Raw genomic sequence first — 15,225 nt, 5'->3', positions numbered from 1 at the left:
TTACGAGTTGTCTTGAAAGCAGCAATAGGCCAGGGCTTATAGTGCAAATATTTCCCAAGGTTAAATGGGATTGATTAAACTTGATTTAGAAACCAAACAATTCTAAATAATTCGGCAGATGATGGACAAATCTATTAACACATTCTACCTTCATCTGCCAAATGTCAGCATCTGTGTAGATTCTAATTTTGCATGTTCAATGTAAAAAAGAAACCACAGTAATGAAGTTCAAAGCAAATAATACACTTGCTATTGCGCCGACACACCTAGAGGGCGTAGTTTTTCCTGACATCATGTCTTACCTCTATGTGTCAAAGTGATCACCTCAGCCGGAATACACTTGTGTCCCCATGCGACTAGTTCATACATAATACATCCTCCTATCAGGCTGCACAGGTGTCTGTTTTCTCTTTAACTCAATTTAATGTGGGGGCAGACAAAAATAAGACGTACTTTCTTAATAAAACACAATTTTACACCACTTCTGGATGTTGTGTACAGCAAGAGCAACCCATAATAGTCTAAACCCTGTCTAAACCGGTTCTACTAACCTATAAGGACAATTTTTAGATCGATCCAAGATCATTTTGCTATTTGATTCTGAATTTTAAGGGCCCTTGAAGTATCCACAAAAATATGTGTAAAAAATGTTTTGATGAAATTTGGCCTGATGCTATTATCCCATACAAACACATTGAATAACAGATTCACTACATTGAACAACAAAAAACAAAGGAAGTTTGTTCTGAAGTGTCCGTCATATATCTGAGAGGTATAAGAAAGATCAGGAAACATTGGTTATTTTTTGGACATATGTATTATTTAAAAAAACATTTTGTTGTTGTTGTTGTACTTTTACTTTTTCGTGATAGCCAATTGGTAGATACAGTCTTTGCCCATCGCTGTAACTCCCCTACGGACTCGGGAGAGGCGAAGGTCGACAGCCATGCGTCCTTCAAAACACAACCTTGCCAAGCCGCACTGCTTATTGACACACTGCTCGCTTAACCTGGAAGCCAGCCGCACCAATGTGTCGGAGGAAACACTGTCCAACTGGCGACCGGTGTCAGCTTGTAGGTGCCCGGCCCGCTACAAAGAGTCACTAAGGCTAGGTGGGACAATGACACCCCGGCAGGCCAAACCATCCCCTAACCCGGATGATACTGGGCCAATTGTGTGCCGCCGCATGGGTCTCCCGGTCACAGCCGGCTGGGACACAGCCTGGGATCGAACCCAGGGCTGTAGTGACGCCTCAAGCACTTAGACTGCTGCACCACTCCGGAGGCTTGACATATGTATTTAAGAGATATCTGTTTTTTGTATTGGAGGCATCTCAATCCACTGCAACCGCCGATGTCCGCATCTGTGGTAAAAAGTGACAGAGCTAGAGCGGTGGATCGGTCTTCTCACAAAATAATATGTAGCGTCCAACCGGGTCGGCCTAGAAACTTTAAGACCCCTCTCACGAACACAATGCTGTTCTTCATTTTGCTACTACAACCCCCACAAGCGTCTTGGGACTCGTCTGAAGTTGGTACAGCCAATCTGCCAACTTCTCTCTGTAGAGTTCAAATAGTTCGGACTACACACAAAGTTAAGACTCTCAACAACATGTACATGTTGATTTTGCTCCTCTAGGATGCCCACAGGCCTCACAAGACCAGTCTGAAGGTCAGTTGAAAAAATGAATTGAAATACAGTATATATGGAGACGGTTTAGTGGCAAAAATAAGGGGTTAAACTGCTAATCGTTATGGGATTTGTTTAATGCTAATTCATTTGTGTGCTTTATTAAGACAGTATGTTCCCTGTTTTATTTCAGAGCCACGCCATTAAAACTAGATAAGGAGGAAACCAATTCCTTTGCTGTCTGAATGGAGGATGTTTTATGTACTCGATGGTCACTGATTTCAGCACCCAAAGAATAGCCCACAATTACACATGACATTGTTCTGTGTAATTGCAGGCTATTCTTTGGGTGCTGAAATCAGTAGTTTTATATAAAAACCACACTAGTCACCGCTCAACTCCATTGTATATCGTGGAGTTGAGTTTAGTCGTTTACTCTTGCTACTCATACTGAACACGAATGAGAATAGACACACAACTGCAAGCCTCTGTAATGTTCCCAATTTATCAGTTATTGCAAAAATATTCAGTATGTCAATATTTATCCCCCTCAAAAATACCAATACATTTTATTTGATCACAAGGTCATAAAAAAAGGTACAAAGGTACAAAAATGTATATGAAGAGCTTAAAATTGTATATACCTATATATATATATATTTTTTTTTTATACACATATATATATATACAGTATAAACAATGTAAAATATCAACAGAAATAGTTAGATACTAACTGATTTGTGTATCAAGGTGGATTAGTATAAAAGAAAAAAAAGGATAGCCACTTATGGCAGAGAATTAGTATTTTAAAAAACAGTAATCGATAGAGATCTCCTTTTTATACTGTCTTTGCTATTCCAGAACTACCAGCGGTTGTCCCAAAGGTAGCTGTCAGTCGATCAGGACATACATACTGAACAACAATATAAACGCAACATACAACTTTTTGTTATTTTACTGAGATAAAGTTCATATAAGGAAATCAGTCAATTGAAATAGATTAATTAGGCCATAATCTATGGATTTCACATGACTGGGCAGGGAAGCAGCCATGGGTGGGCCTGGGAGGGTTTAGGCCCAGCCAATCAGAATGAGTTTTTCTCCACAGAAGGGCTTTATTACAGACAGAAATACTCCTCAGTTTTATCAGCTGTCTGAGTGGCTGGTCTCAGCCGATCCAGCAAGTTAAGAAGCCGGATGTGGAGGTCCTGTGCTGGTGTGGTTACACGTGGTCTGTGGTTATGTGGCCGGTTGGACGTACTGCCAAATTCTCTAAAATGACTTTGGAGGCGGCTTATGGTAGAGAAATTAACATTCAATTCTCTAACAACAGCTCTGGTGGTCATTCCTGCAGTCAGCATGCCAATTGTACACTCCCTCAAATATTGAGACATCTGTGGCATTGTGTTGTGTGACAAAACTGGACATTTTAGAGTGGCCTTTTATTGTCCCCAGCACAAAGTGCACCTGTGTAACAATCATGCTGCTTAATCAGCTTCTTGATATTCCACACCTGTCAGGTGTGGAATAAGCTTAGAAATAACCTTTTTGTGCATACGGAACATTTCTGGGATCTTTTATTTCAGCTCATGAAACATGAGACAAACAGTTTATATTTTTGTTCAGTATAGATACTTGTGTTATATTGGATGTAGCATTAAAAATACCATCCCAATAGCCTTTTAGTTTCTGGCACAACCAGAACATACACTTATTGTATAAAATATCAGGAACACCTTCATACTGTAATATTGAGTTGCAGGGATGCTGGCCCATGTTGACTCCAATGCATCCCACAGTTCTGTCAAGTTGACTGGATGTTATTTGGCTGGTTGACTATTTTTGATACACAACACCCAGGAAACTGTTGAGCGTGAAAAACCCAGCAGCAGTGCGGTTCTCGACGCATTCATACAGGTGTGCCTGGCACCTACTACCATACCCCATTCCAAGGCACTTCAATCTTTTGTCTTGCCCATTCACCCTCTGAATGGCACACATACACAATCCATGTCTCAATTGTCTCAAGGCTTACAAATCCTTCTTAAAGCTGTCTCCTCCCCTTCATCTACACTGATTGAAGTGGATTTAACAAGTGATATCAATAAAGGATTATTGATTTCACCTGGATTCAACTGGTTAGTCTATCTATGGCATGGGAAGAGCAGGTGTTCCTAATGTTTTGTGCACTCCGTGCATGTGCATGAGTTGCAGTGTTAGGTTGACATTGTTCACATTTGGGGTCAACTTGGGAGTAGGTGGCCATACAGGATTTTGATTCTATGATTGCCCATGTTACAGGTGTGACGAATTAATTACTTCGCATGCTTTTCTTTTTTGTTTTGTATTTTAAAATGAGAAATTGAGGAATGGGCGGGGTTTAAGACTTTGTGGCTGTGGTAACTAGTGACAACCAGTTCCTCCTTCGCATCAGTTTTCATCCTTCCCCCTGTTTCCAGTGTAATGTGAAAGGGACGCCTAGTGTTTATCTCGCTCTCTCTGGTCTGGACCCTCCCCCGCACTCATCGGCGGTAGGTGTATATATGGGGAGAGCAGGATAGTGTTATTCGTTTCCGCGGTCCCTTGTTTATCCGGCTGCACACCGCAATCTGCAGCGGAGCTGAGGATGAGCGACCAGGGAAAGGGTTCGGCATCCACTCCTACAGGGGCCCTAGCGCCGGGGTCGGATACGTACAAAGGCTGGCTTTTTAAATGGACTAACTATTTGAAAGGGTATCAACGCCGATGGTTCGTCCTCAGCAATGGCCTTCTGTCGTATTACAGGTAAACATGCTGACACTAGTAGCTGAGCTAATTACAGTGTAATTACAGTATCAGCATGTGTAATAATATTACAATATATTTGTATAAGCCATAATTACAGGCTAACTACATGGTCTGGTATTGCAACTGCAAGTGTTAAACGAACACTAATGATGATGACAGCTACAATGCAGAGACAGCGGTGCCAACTTCTTGACATCAATTTAAGGCAAACCCCATCATGTAACTTGTGTTGAAACTGTTCAGTGGGCAGTGGGCGCTATTCTCACAGATAGCTAGCTAGGTAATACATTACATTATGCCAAGCCCTTTAAACTTAGCTAAGCAATGAAATCACTCTTTTAAAAAACATGTTATGCGTAATTTAGAATGTTCAAATCATGTACCTACTGTACAGAATGACAGAATGCAAGTGGCTCAGCTGGCAAGAGCTAGCTGTCACTGAAGCTAGCTAGAAATTGCTACCTCTAACCAGGTTTAGCATATAATGCTACACAGTAAAATCGTAAGAGTTAATTCAAGTCCTATGGAGTTGAAGTTCTCCTATGGAGTTCTCCCACACCCATTTTGTGTTAATACTATTCTGGTCATATGGTGTTGATATTTTTAAAATTTTATACAACACTAAATGGAGTAAATATTTAACTCTCAGAGAGTTGCTTGAATTAAACTCCAATTGCCGTTTTACTATTTTCAGTGTTGTTTTTAACCAACTCTCTTGCCATTTGACACTTTTCTGTGTTGTTTTTAACCAACTCTCTTGCCATTTTACACTTGTCTGTGTTGTTTTCAACCAACTCTCTTGCCATTTTATACTTGTCTGTGTTGTTTTTAACCAACTCTCTTGCCATTTTACACTTGTCTGTGTTGTTTTTAACCAACTCTCTTGCCATTTTACACTTGTCTGTGTTGTTTTGAATGAACAACCAACTCCAACAGAGTACATTTCTCTTTCATTTGACTTCCTTTGTGTTATTTGAATATTTCTTAATGTGTCACATTATGGAGTTTTGCAATGTGATATCCAATCTCTTTTGGAATCCAACTAACAGGAAGATATCCAGCACTTTTACATCACCCACAACTTGTATTTAGAATGCCTGTCATAGGGTGCGTTCGTAATTCGTAAATTGCCTCCAGTGTGTCAGTGTGCTCAGGGTAGTTTGTAAATTCAGAGTGTTGTCAGATTGTCTGTTCATATATTCAGAGCATTTCGCTCTCGCAGCATTCAGAGCGCACACTGGACGCTTTGGCCGAAGAGTAGAGTTGATCTGAACATTCTGTCACTCACAGCGGTAGTCAAGCACCCAAGCTAACTGGCTAAAGTTGGATAGCTTGTTAGCTACACACACACGAATGAGAGAACAGCTCACTCTGACTATTTAACTTGCCCTAGCAGAACTGGTTAGGCTGCTTTCATGTTATCTAGAGCGTTAGTGACTGTAACTGTGCTGCTGGCAACAATTGAATTACATAAATACAATTTAAAAAATTAACTGACAGCGCAATACACGTTGAATTTTACCGTTCTTAAATTCATCAATTATTCTGCGGTCTGGCACATTCAGACGAGATTGCTTTGAAATCGGAGTAGATAGCCAGAGTGAATTTACGTACGCACCCATAGTAGAGACGAAAATAGAGTATATGGAGACTACCTATACCATGTCAACTGGAACAACTATCTTACTAACGGTTGCTAGAAAAATGTATATTTCTTATCTTTGTGAAGCATGACATAAAAAAAACTATCAATGTACATGTGAAAACCCAGATATTGAAACACACAATTTGTAAATCAACCTGCAACAGAGCATGCTGGGAAATATAACCTCCCACATCTGTGGATAACTCCATAGATTGAACTCCCTGTCTCTGGTTACTCTAAATGGAGTTAAAAGTACTCCATCCCCATCAACTCCAGCTATCAACACTAACTCCAGGGAGCATATCACTCTCTTGAGGGTTAAGCTAAATCCCAGTCGAGTCAATTAAACCCACATTTTTTTAACACTGTGATTTCAACCGTCGTTGATTTACCGTGTAGCTAGGTATACGTGTCAAGTCTTTGTTGATATTGGAACTTAGTCTAATAGGAATAAATGATCATGTATTCAGTTTAATGTTGGGCTAGCAAAATAATGAAATAATTATTTGGCCAGCTAGCTTGCTACTGTTAGCACAAATATAATTGGTTAGCAAGCTAGCTAGCTCACTAACTAGTCTCCCTGTCACCACAGTTCTTCTCTGCCACCCAAATTATTTTGTTAGCTACGTATAATACACACCCACATGATTGCATTTTGAATTGAACAGAAATGCACTCCACTGTATGTGGTCCCTGGGAGCAAACAAACATTGACCTGTAGAAGCATCCTCTCTCCACACAGTAAACAGGTGCCACCTGTGTGCTGCTTATACTAATAACACCTGTGGCTCAGGTGCTTCCTGAATCGGAATCACGTTTCCTCTGGGGGCTGGGCAGCCTTCTGACAGAGGGTAACAATGGAGGATGAGGGTGGGGGAGTTACATGTAACAACTGTTGTTCACCCAACCCAATTTTACTGTGCTTAATTATTTGGTTCATAACAGAACGTGGGAATATTCCTCTGAGGTCCTCCAAATGAGGTCCATCCAGAAACATCAGAGTTAAAAAATGTGACATAATTTTGTTTGCTGTAGAAAGGGAGTGTAATTGGCTCCTAAAACCAGCATTGGGTTTTTTATGCCTCTCAGTTTATGGCATTCATGCTAGCAGGGTTTTGTAAAGGGCAGAGACAGCTCATGTGCTATATACAGTATATATATATAAAAATGTGTCACTTCAACCTACAATTACTTAAAGTCTCAAATGTTTGTTTTGACCTCACTGGAGGAAACAAGTACCTCTCCCATCAGACCAAAATGTAGGCTAACTACCAGTAGTAGGCCCAGTGTCTGAAGGAGTCAGAGGTGATTGGGCCTGGTGGACACCAAACACATCTTATATCATTCTATAACATGCATATGACCACACCTTCACACACAAAGAGCCCTGTTGTCATTTTGCCAGTGAGTGAGGGGTTAGTGGAAACTGAGACAAGGGAGCCAAAGTCCCACTCCTGTTTGTGCTGATGGTGAAAGGAAAGAACTCTGTCCCCTCAGTCTTCCCTCTATTAATAGTCATTATGTTGGAAGGTGACTGTTGTCTGATGTGAAGGTGACTGCTGTCTGATGTAACGGTGACTGCTGTCTGATGTAACGGTAGCCTGTCGACATCTGAGCACAGAGGCAGTGGAGCGCACAGGTTCCCACAAAAGAAAGCCCGAGTAATGCCCCCCTCGTCTCCTCTCTGCCAGGCAGAGCTCTCTGTGTGTGTCTGGCTGGAGGCTTTGTTTGTGCCTGCCTGCATGTGTAGAAGCTGTCTGTCTGCCTGTCTGAATTTTAAAGGGGTTCTAAATTAAAGCAGTAGCCCCTAACATGCCAATTACGTGTCTTCTCCATATCTGGAGGTCCTTACCGTACCTTTGATGTCTCCCACTCTGATGTACCACCATGATTTGCAAAGCATCATTCATTGGCTCCGCAGCACTGAGGTGGAGGCATTGCATGCATCACTATGTCTAGGCTCACTCCCACTCCCTTCATCCCACCCCCCCCTTTCTCATTATTCTAGAGTCAAAGAGGGGAAGCAATGTTCTGTGTCAGTGCTCCAGTAGGTTGCAGCTGTGTCACCCTGTTTTAGAGAGATGTAACAGACATAATGCTCTATGTGGCTGCTGTCAATTTGTACCATTGAAACATGCAGTGTTCCATTCATGGATACTTCATCTGCCCTGAGCAGCAGTCAGTTCCTTTTTTCTTGTTTGTGTAATGTTTTCATGGTATTACTGTGTCAGACATGCATACTGTGTAGGCCTAGAAGTAGGTATGACTGTAGTATGACTATGCAGCATTGATTACATGACAAGTTGTAGATGGACGCACGTTTAAGCCAGAATGACTCACTTCACAGGCATCACAACATGCACTGATCAGTTGTTGTAGCCTATGCAATCGATTTTGTTGCCCTTTTCAAAAGCAGGGATGACTAGTTATCCCTAAAGGGTGAGTCGATATCCACTTGACCAATGTCACTCGCTAATTTGACCCCAATGATGTTCAATGATCCCCGTTTCCCAGCCTAGTTGTGCCAAAGTCAGGGCTTGGTCGAGAAAAGCTGGTAGTGGCTGTGAAAGGCCGGGAGTGGACTATAATCTCTGGTCACATGACACACTCAGCATTTTGAGACAGTTAAAATGTAATGGGGGTTTATAGAGATGCAACGTTTCACTTGCTCCATTGACTCGTCTTTGGTCTGACACGGCATATCTGCTCAGGCTGCAGCCTCTCTTTTCCTCCACGTCAGCCTCCTTCCCCCACCATCTCCTGGTGTTCTACTCACCATGCGGGTAGTGTGAATCACTGAGGTAAACAAGCACCATTATCTCACGGCAATGTGTGACATGGCCTCTTCCCTCCTCTTCTCCACCTATTTCATTTTTCATTTCTTAATTGACTTTTCCTCCCGGCTTTAACACGCTCGGTCACAGCTTACTCACCTCGGAGAGGAAATCCGACTGAGTGATTTAGTAAAGATTACAGGACATTAGTCTGGAGCCCTGCTATCACTGCCTTCCTCAGACAGAGGCAGGTTCTGGGCTAGAGATGATGGAGAGGGAGAAAGGAGGGAAGCTGTGATCTAACCACATTAATGTGCTCCTCCTTGGGCTCAGCACCAGGTTACTGAGTGTGTGTGTTTGTGTGTGTGTGTGACAGAAAATGCACAATATAAAACACTTGGAGGTATTTAATATCCTCAGCTTCATTCTTTCAGCAGGTCATACTGTACATGCCTTGGTTTGCTTGTCTCATGTTTTCATTAGGCCTACTCTCTCCGTCCTTACTCACTACATGTCCCTGAGTGTTTTCCTCCTATCTCTACTTGTATCATGTGCTGTGTTCGATTTTTAACCATGCTGTATATTTCTCACTAGCTTTACTCCTGTGTGTGTGTGTGTGTCTATCTGTCAAATATATCTCCTGTGTGTCTGTCTCTGTCAAATATATCTCCTGTGTGTCTGTCTCTGTCAAATATATATCCTGTGTGTCTGTCTCTATATTATATATATCCTGTGTGTCTGTCTCTATATTATATATCTCCTGTGTGTCTGTCTCTGTCAAATATATCTCCTGTGTGTCTGTCTCTGTAAAATATATATCCTGTCTGTCTCTATATTATATATATCCTGTGTGTCGGTCTCTATATAATATATATCCTGTGTATCCTGTGTGTCTGTCTCTATATAATATATATCCTGTGTGTCTCTATGTTATATATATCCTGTGTGTCTGTCTCTATATTATATATATCCTGTGTATCCTGTGTGTCTGTCTCTATATAATATATATCCTGTGTGTCTCTATGTTATATATATCCTGTGTGTCTGTCTCTATATTATATATATCCTGTGTATCCTGTGTGTCTGTCTCTATATTATATATATCCTGTGTGTCTGTCTCTATATTATAGTGGGGCAAAAAAGTATTTAGTCAACCACCAATTGTGGAAGTTCTCCCACTTAAAAATATGAGAGAGGCCTGTAATTTTCATCATAGGTACACTTCAACTATGACAGACAAAATGAGAGAAAAAAATCCAGAAAATCACATTGTAGGATTTTTTATGAATTTATTTGCAAATTATGGTGGAAAATAAGTATTTGGTCAATAACAAAAGTTTCTCAATACTTTGTTATATACCCTTTGTTGTCAATGACAGAGGTCAAACATTATCTGTAAGTCTTCACAAGGTTTCCACACACTGTTGCTGGTATTTTGTGTCACGCCTTGGTCTTAGGTTTTTGTGTTTTCGTTATATATTTTGGTCAGGCCAGGGTGTGACATGGGTTTACGTGTTGTGTTTCGCATTGGGGTTTTATAGGATTGGGATTGCTATGATTAGGGGTGTGTCTAGTTAGGTTTGGGCTGCCTGAAGCGGTTCTCGATCAGTCAGGTGTTTCTTGTTGTCTCTGATTGGGAACCGTATTTAGGTAGCCTGAGTTTCACTTTGTATTTCGTGGGTGATTGTTCCTGTCTCTGTGTAGTGTTCACCAGATAGGCTGTAATAGGTTTCACGTTCCGTTTGTTGTTTTCGTATTTATTTAGTTATTTCATGTATCGCCGTTTTCTTTATTAAAGATCATGATTAACCACCACGCTGCATTTCGGTCCGACTCTCTTTCGACAAACGAAGAACGCCGTTACATTTTGGCCCATTCCTCCATGCAGATCTCCTCTAGAGCAGTGATGTTTTGGGGCTGTTGCTGGGCAACACAGACTTTCAACTCCCTCCAAAGATTTTCTATGGGGTTGAGATCTGGAGACTGGCTAGGCCACTCCAGGACATTGAAATGCTCCTTACGAAGCCACTCCTTCGTTGCCCGGGCGGTGTGTTTTGGGATCATTGCCATGCTGAAAGACCCAGCCACGTTTCATCTTCAATTCCCTTGCTGATGGAAGGAGGTTTTCACTCAAAATCTCACGATACATGGCCCCATTCATTCTTTCCTTTACACGGATCAGTCGTCCTGGTCCCTTTGCAGAAAAACAGCCCCAAGGCATGATGTTTCCACCCCCATGCTTCACAGTAGGTATGGTGTTCTTTGGATGCAACTCAGCATTCTTTGTCCTCCAAACACGACGAGTTGAGTTTTTACCAAAAAGTTATATTTTGGATTGATCTGACCAAATGACATTCTCCCAATCTTCTTCTGGATCATCCAAATGCTCTCTAGCAAACGTCAGATGGGCCTGGACATGTACTGGCTTAAGCAGGTGGACACGTCTGGCACTGCAGGATTTGAGTCCCTGGCGGCGTAGTGTGTTACTGATGGTAGGCTTTGTTACTTTGGTCCCAGCTCTCTGCAGGTCATTCACTAGGTCCCCCCCGTGCGGATCTGGGATTTTTGCTCACCGTTCTTGTGAACATTTTGACCCCATGGGGTGAGATCTTGCGTGGAGCCCCAGATCATGGGAGAATATCAGTGGTCTTGTATGTCTTCCATTTCCTAATAATTGCTCCCACAGTTGATTTCTTCAAACCAAGCGGCTTACCTATTGCAGAGTCAGTCTTCCCAGCCTGGTGCAGGTCTACAATTTTGTTTCTGGTGTCCTTTGACAGCTCTTTGGTCTTGGCCATAGTGGAGTTTGGAGTGTGACTGTTTGAGGTTGTGGCAGGTGTCTTTTATACTGATAACAAGTTCAAACAGGTGCCATTAATACAGGTAACGAGTGGAGGACAGAGGAGCCTCTTAAGGAAGACGTTACAGGTCTGTCAGAGCCAGAAATCTTGCTTGTTTGTAGGTGACCAAATACTTATTTTCCACCATAATTTGCAAATTAATTAATTAAAAATCCTACAATGTGATTTTCTTGATTTTGTTTGTCATTTTGTCTGTCATAGTTGAAGTGTACCTATGATGAAAATTACAGGCCTCTCTCATCTTTTCAAGTGGGAGAACTTGCACAATTGGTGGCTGACTAAATACTTTTTCCCCCACTGTATATATATCATGTGTGTCTGTCTCTATATTATATATATATCCTGTGTATCCTGTGTGACTGCTAATGCCTGTGGCAGCCAGTCTCTCTAGTGTGTTGAGACACTGTTTTGTTTCATTACACGCCCCAGATCGGTGGATCTGTGTTTTGTCAGGATGTGTGGTGCTCAGGGGAATGACAGGTAAAATCCCCTTAATGCTTAACCAGCACAGCACTACACAACACAACATACAGCACCTGCTGGCCCTCGCACTCCCTCTCTGTCTCTCCTCTCTCTGTGGAATTCCATGGTAACGGAATAGCACCGACACTCAAAAACCATTGATTTCAAAGTTTAACAATGCCTACTTTTAACAATTTATGCTGAACATTTTTCAAAAACACATTTACTGGAAATACTGTACAGATGCAAAGTTTGGTAACAGAATTTCAGTAAAATCTCCCACATTTCCAAAAACTCTGTTAAATATCAGCTTTGACATCTTTTTTGGTTATTGAACTACAGTAAGCGAAGTGGATTTACAACCGGTAACGGAATTTGCGATGACGGAATTTTCATCATGGTTCCCTTAGAAAATAAATGCATAATTATGGATAAGTATGTCATTCTCTTCACAGTGCTGTATCCTAAATAGGTACAGAAAGGTATACATATGCAATATCCTCCATTGCATGTTTGGGTATTATTCTACACACTGGTTATGATTTTAATGAGCTTTGCCCCCAATCCAACCAATCATAGACGTCTATGTTTCATAAGTTTGGACATCAAAGTACAGCACGGTAGAGTACAGTAGAGAACAACACCGCACAGTACAGTAGAGTTCAGTACATTTGTGTACTCAACTCTAGTGTGCTCTGTTGTGTACTGTTCTGAACTCTACTCTACTGAACTATACTCACATTTTCTTGACTGAACTCTGCTCTATTGTACAGTACTGCAGGGGTCTGCGTTTTTCACGTAATAAATATCTCAGTGACTTTCAATGTGGCACCGTCATAGGATGCCACCTTTCCAACAAGTCGGTTCGCCAAATGTCTGCCCTGCTAGAGCTACCCCAGTCAACTGTAAGTGTTGTTATTGTGACGTGGAAACGTCTAGGAGCAACAACAACTTAGCAGCGAAGTGATAGACCACACAAGCTCACAGAACGGAGCCGCCGAGCGCTGAAGCGCGGAGTAATGTCAGCACAACTGTTCGTCGGGAGCTTCATGAAATGGTTTTCCATGGTCGAGCAGCCGCACAAGTCTAAGATCACCATGTGCAATGCCAAGCGTTGGCTGGAGTGGTGTAAAGCTCACCGCTATTGGACTCTGGAGCAGTGGAAATGCCTTCCCTGGAGTGATGAATCACGCTTCACCATTTCACTAGTCCGACGGACAAATCTGGGTTTGGTGGATGCCAGGAGAACACTACCTGCCCGGATGCATATAGCACTAGCTGTAAAGTTTGGTGGAGGAGGAATAGTGGTCTGGGGCTGTTTTTCATGGTTCAGGCTAGGCCCATTAGTTCCAGTGAAGGAAATCTTAACGTTACAGCATACAATGACATTCTAGACAATTCTGTGCTTCAAATTTTATGGCAACAGTTTGGGGAAGGCCTTTTCCTGTTTTAGCCTGACATTGCCTCCATGCACAAAGCGAGGCCCATACAAAAATGGTTTGTCAAGATCGGTGTGGAAGAACTTGACTGTCCTGCACAGAGCCCTGACCTCAACCCCATTGAACACCTTCGGGATGAATTGGAACGCCAACTGCGAGCCAAGCCTAATCGCCAAACATCGGTGCCCGACCTCACTAATGTTCTTGTGGCTGAATGGAAGCAAGACCCCACAGCAATGTTCCAACATCTAGTGGAAAGCCTTCCCAGAAGAGTGGAGGCTGTTATAGCAGCAAAAGGGGGACCAACTCCATATTAATGCCCATGGAATGAGATGTTTGATGAGCAGGTGTCCACATACTTTTGGTCATGTTGTGTATGATGGCCATGCATCGAATTTGCAAAAAATACCTAGCTTTTTTGTTGTAAGCTAATTTGCTTGTGTGGCTGCCAGCCAAATAGAGAAATGTAAGCGTTAGTTGTCAGGGGTCTCTATATCAACATTATTGTGTTTTGAATGATGTATTTCTAATAACTTTTCAGGCTTTTTCTGGTATGTGTTTTCTAAGACCCCTTTTCCATCTGTTTGGTCAGAAATCAAAGCACTTGCTTATTCCACATTTTTAGGCTGGAAAATAGTTTTTTATATGCCTTAATCTCAAAAAAATATAGACTCTTAGCTTTCATTTGACACCAGATTTGACATGTTCCTATGGATTTCAAATGTTGGTGCTCATGGGTCCTTTTACATGGAAATGACCGTTCTCTCTCTTACTCTCTTGCTCCCCCATCTCTTTCTGACCTGATCTCTCTCTCTCTCAGTTTCTGCTGTGCCTTGACGCTGTAATTCCTGGGCCGTTGCATGGCCTTGCCTCCCCACAGGGCAGAGAGATCAGCATGGATCTTGACTTGTTCCTCAGCAGACTCACAGTGGTGTGACCCAGTTATAGCTGGAGCTCTGGGCCGCTGGTGCTCGCTGTAGGCTGGGCTGTTGACAAACACTTCTCTTCCTGTGGCTTTGCATGACTGTGTCCCTATCCAGCCTAAAATGGAGCCAGGGAAACGTCTCCCCAAAGTGCTTGTTTAGGATGAGCTTTACCTTTTAATCTCGGAGCCCAGAATTAAATCCTGCGTGTACGCTGGCCGGACTCATGGCTGGGGTAAACATTCATGAGAGACTAGCTTTACGTAGGCCAAAGTTGAACCAGTTGGAGTAGTGATACTGAACTGATCCTGAGGCAGAGCCTAGAGACAGTAACTCTAAACTTTCATCAGAGCCCAAAAGTGAGTTTTCGGTCATTTCAGGACAGAAGCCCTGAACATGACTGTGTTCAGTTAAGGCCTGCCAATGTGTGTGTGTGTGTGTGTGTGTTTGTTGGTGCAATTGGCAGAATACTGCTGTGAGAGCCTGTTCTGGCTGTGAGGGCCAGGGGTCAATGAGGATGGATGTTGGGGACACATTTCGGTTCACACACACACCACAGGGCGTGGGTTGTATTAATCCCACAGAAGCTGCTTGAGTTTAGCTGTTCTCACCATTACAGGAGGCCAGTGATCTGACATATCACCAGGGAACTGCAACTGATACTAAGTAACTAATGTCTGGGACTTGGACAATGGTGTACAACCA

At 42.3% G+C, this 15,225-nt stretch overlaps 1 protein-coding gene across 1 annotated transcript in view; it reads left to right on the top strand.

Moving 5' to 3' along the window:
• The first annotated feature begins 4,078 nt into the window (after positions 1-4,078).
• Positions 4,079-15,225, top strand: part of LOC109880361 (oxysterol-binding protein 2) — an 84,144-nt gene continuing 72,997 nt past the window's right edge. The window contains exon 1 of the mRNA XM_031804087.1: positions 4,079-4,413. Coding sequence (XP_031659947.1) covers positions 4,256-4,413 — 158 coding nt within the window. The 5' untranslated portion in view covers positions 4,079-4,255. The remainder of the gene's footprint in view (positions 4,414-15,225) is intronic.

The sequence above is a fragment of the Oncorhynchus kisutch genome, linkage group LG3 (assembly GCF_002021735.2).
Source record: "Oncorhynchus kisutch isolate 150728-3 linkage group LG3, Okis_V2, whole genome shotgun sequence".
NCBI classification, from domain to species: domain Eukaryota; kingdom Metazoa; phylum Chordata; class Actinopteri; order Salmoniformes; family Salmonidae; genus Oncorhynchus; species Oncorhynchus kisutch.
This window is presented reverse-complemented; position numbering and strand designations above follow the sequence as displayed.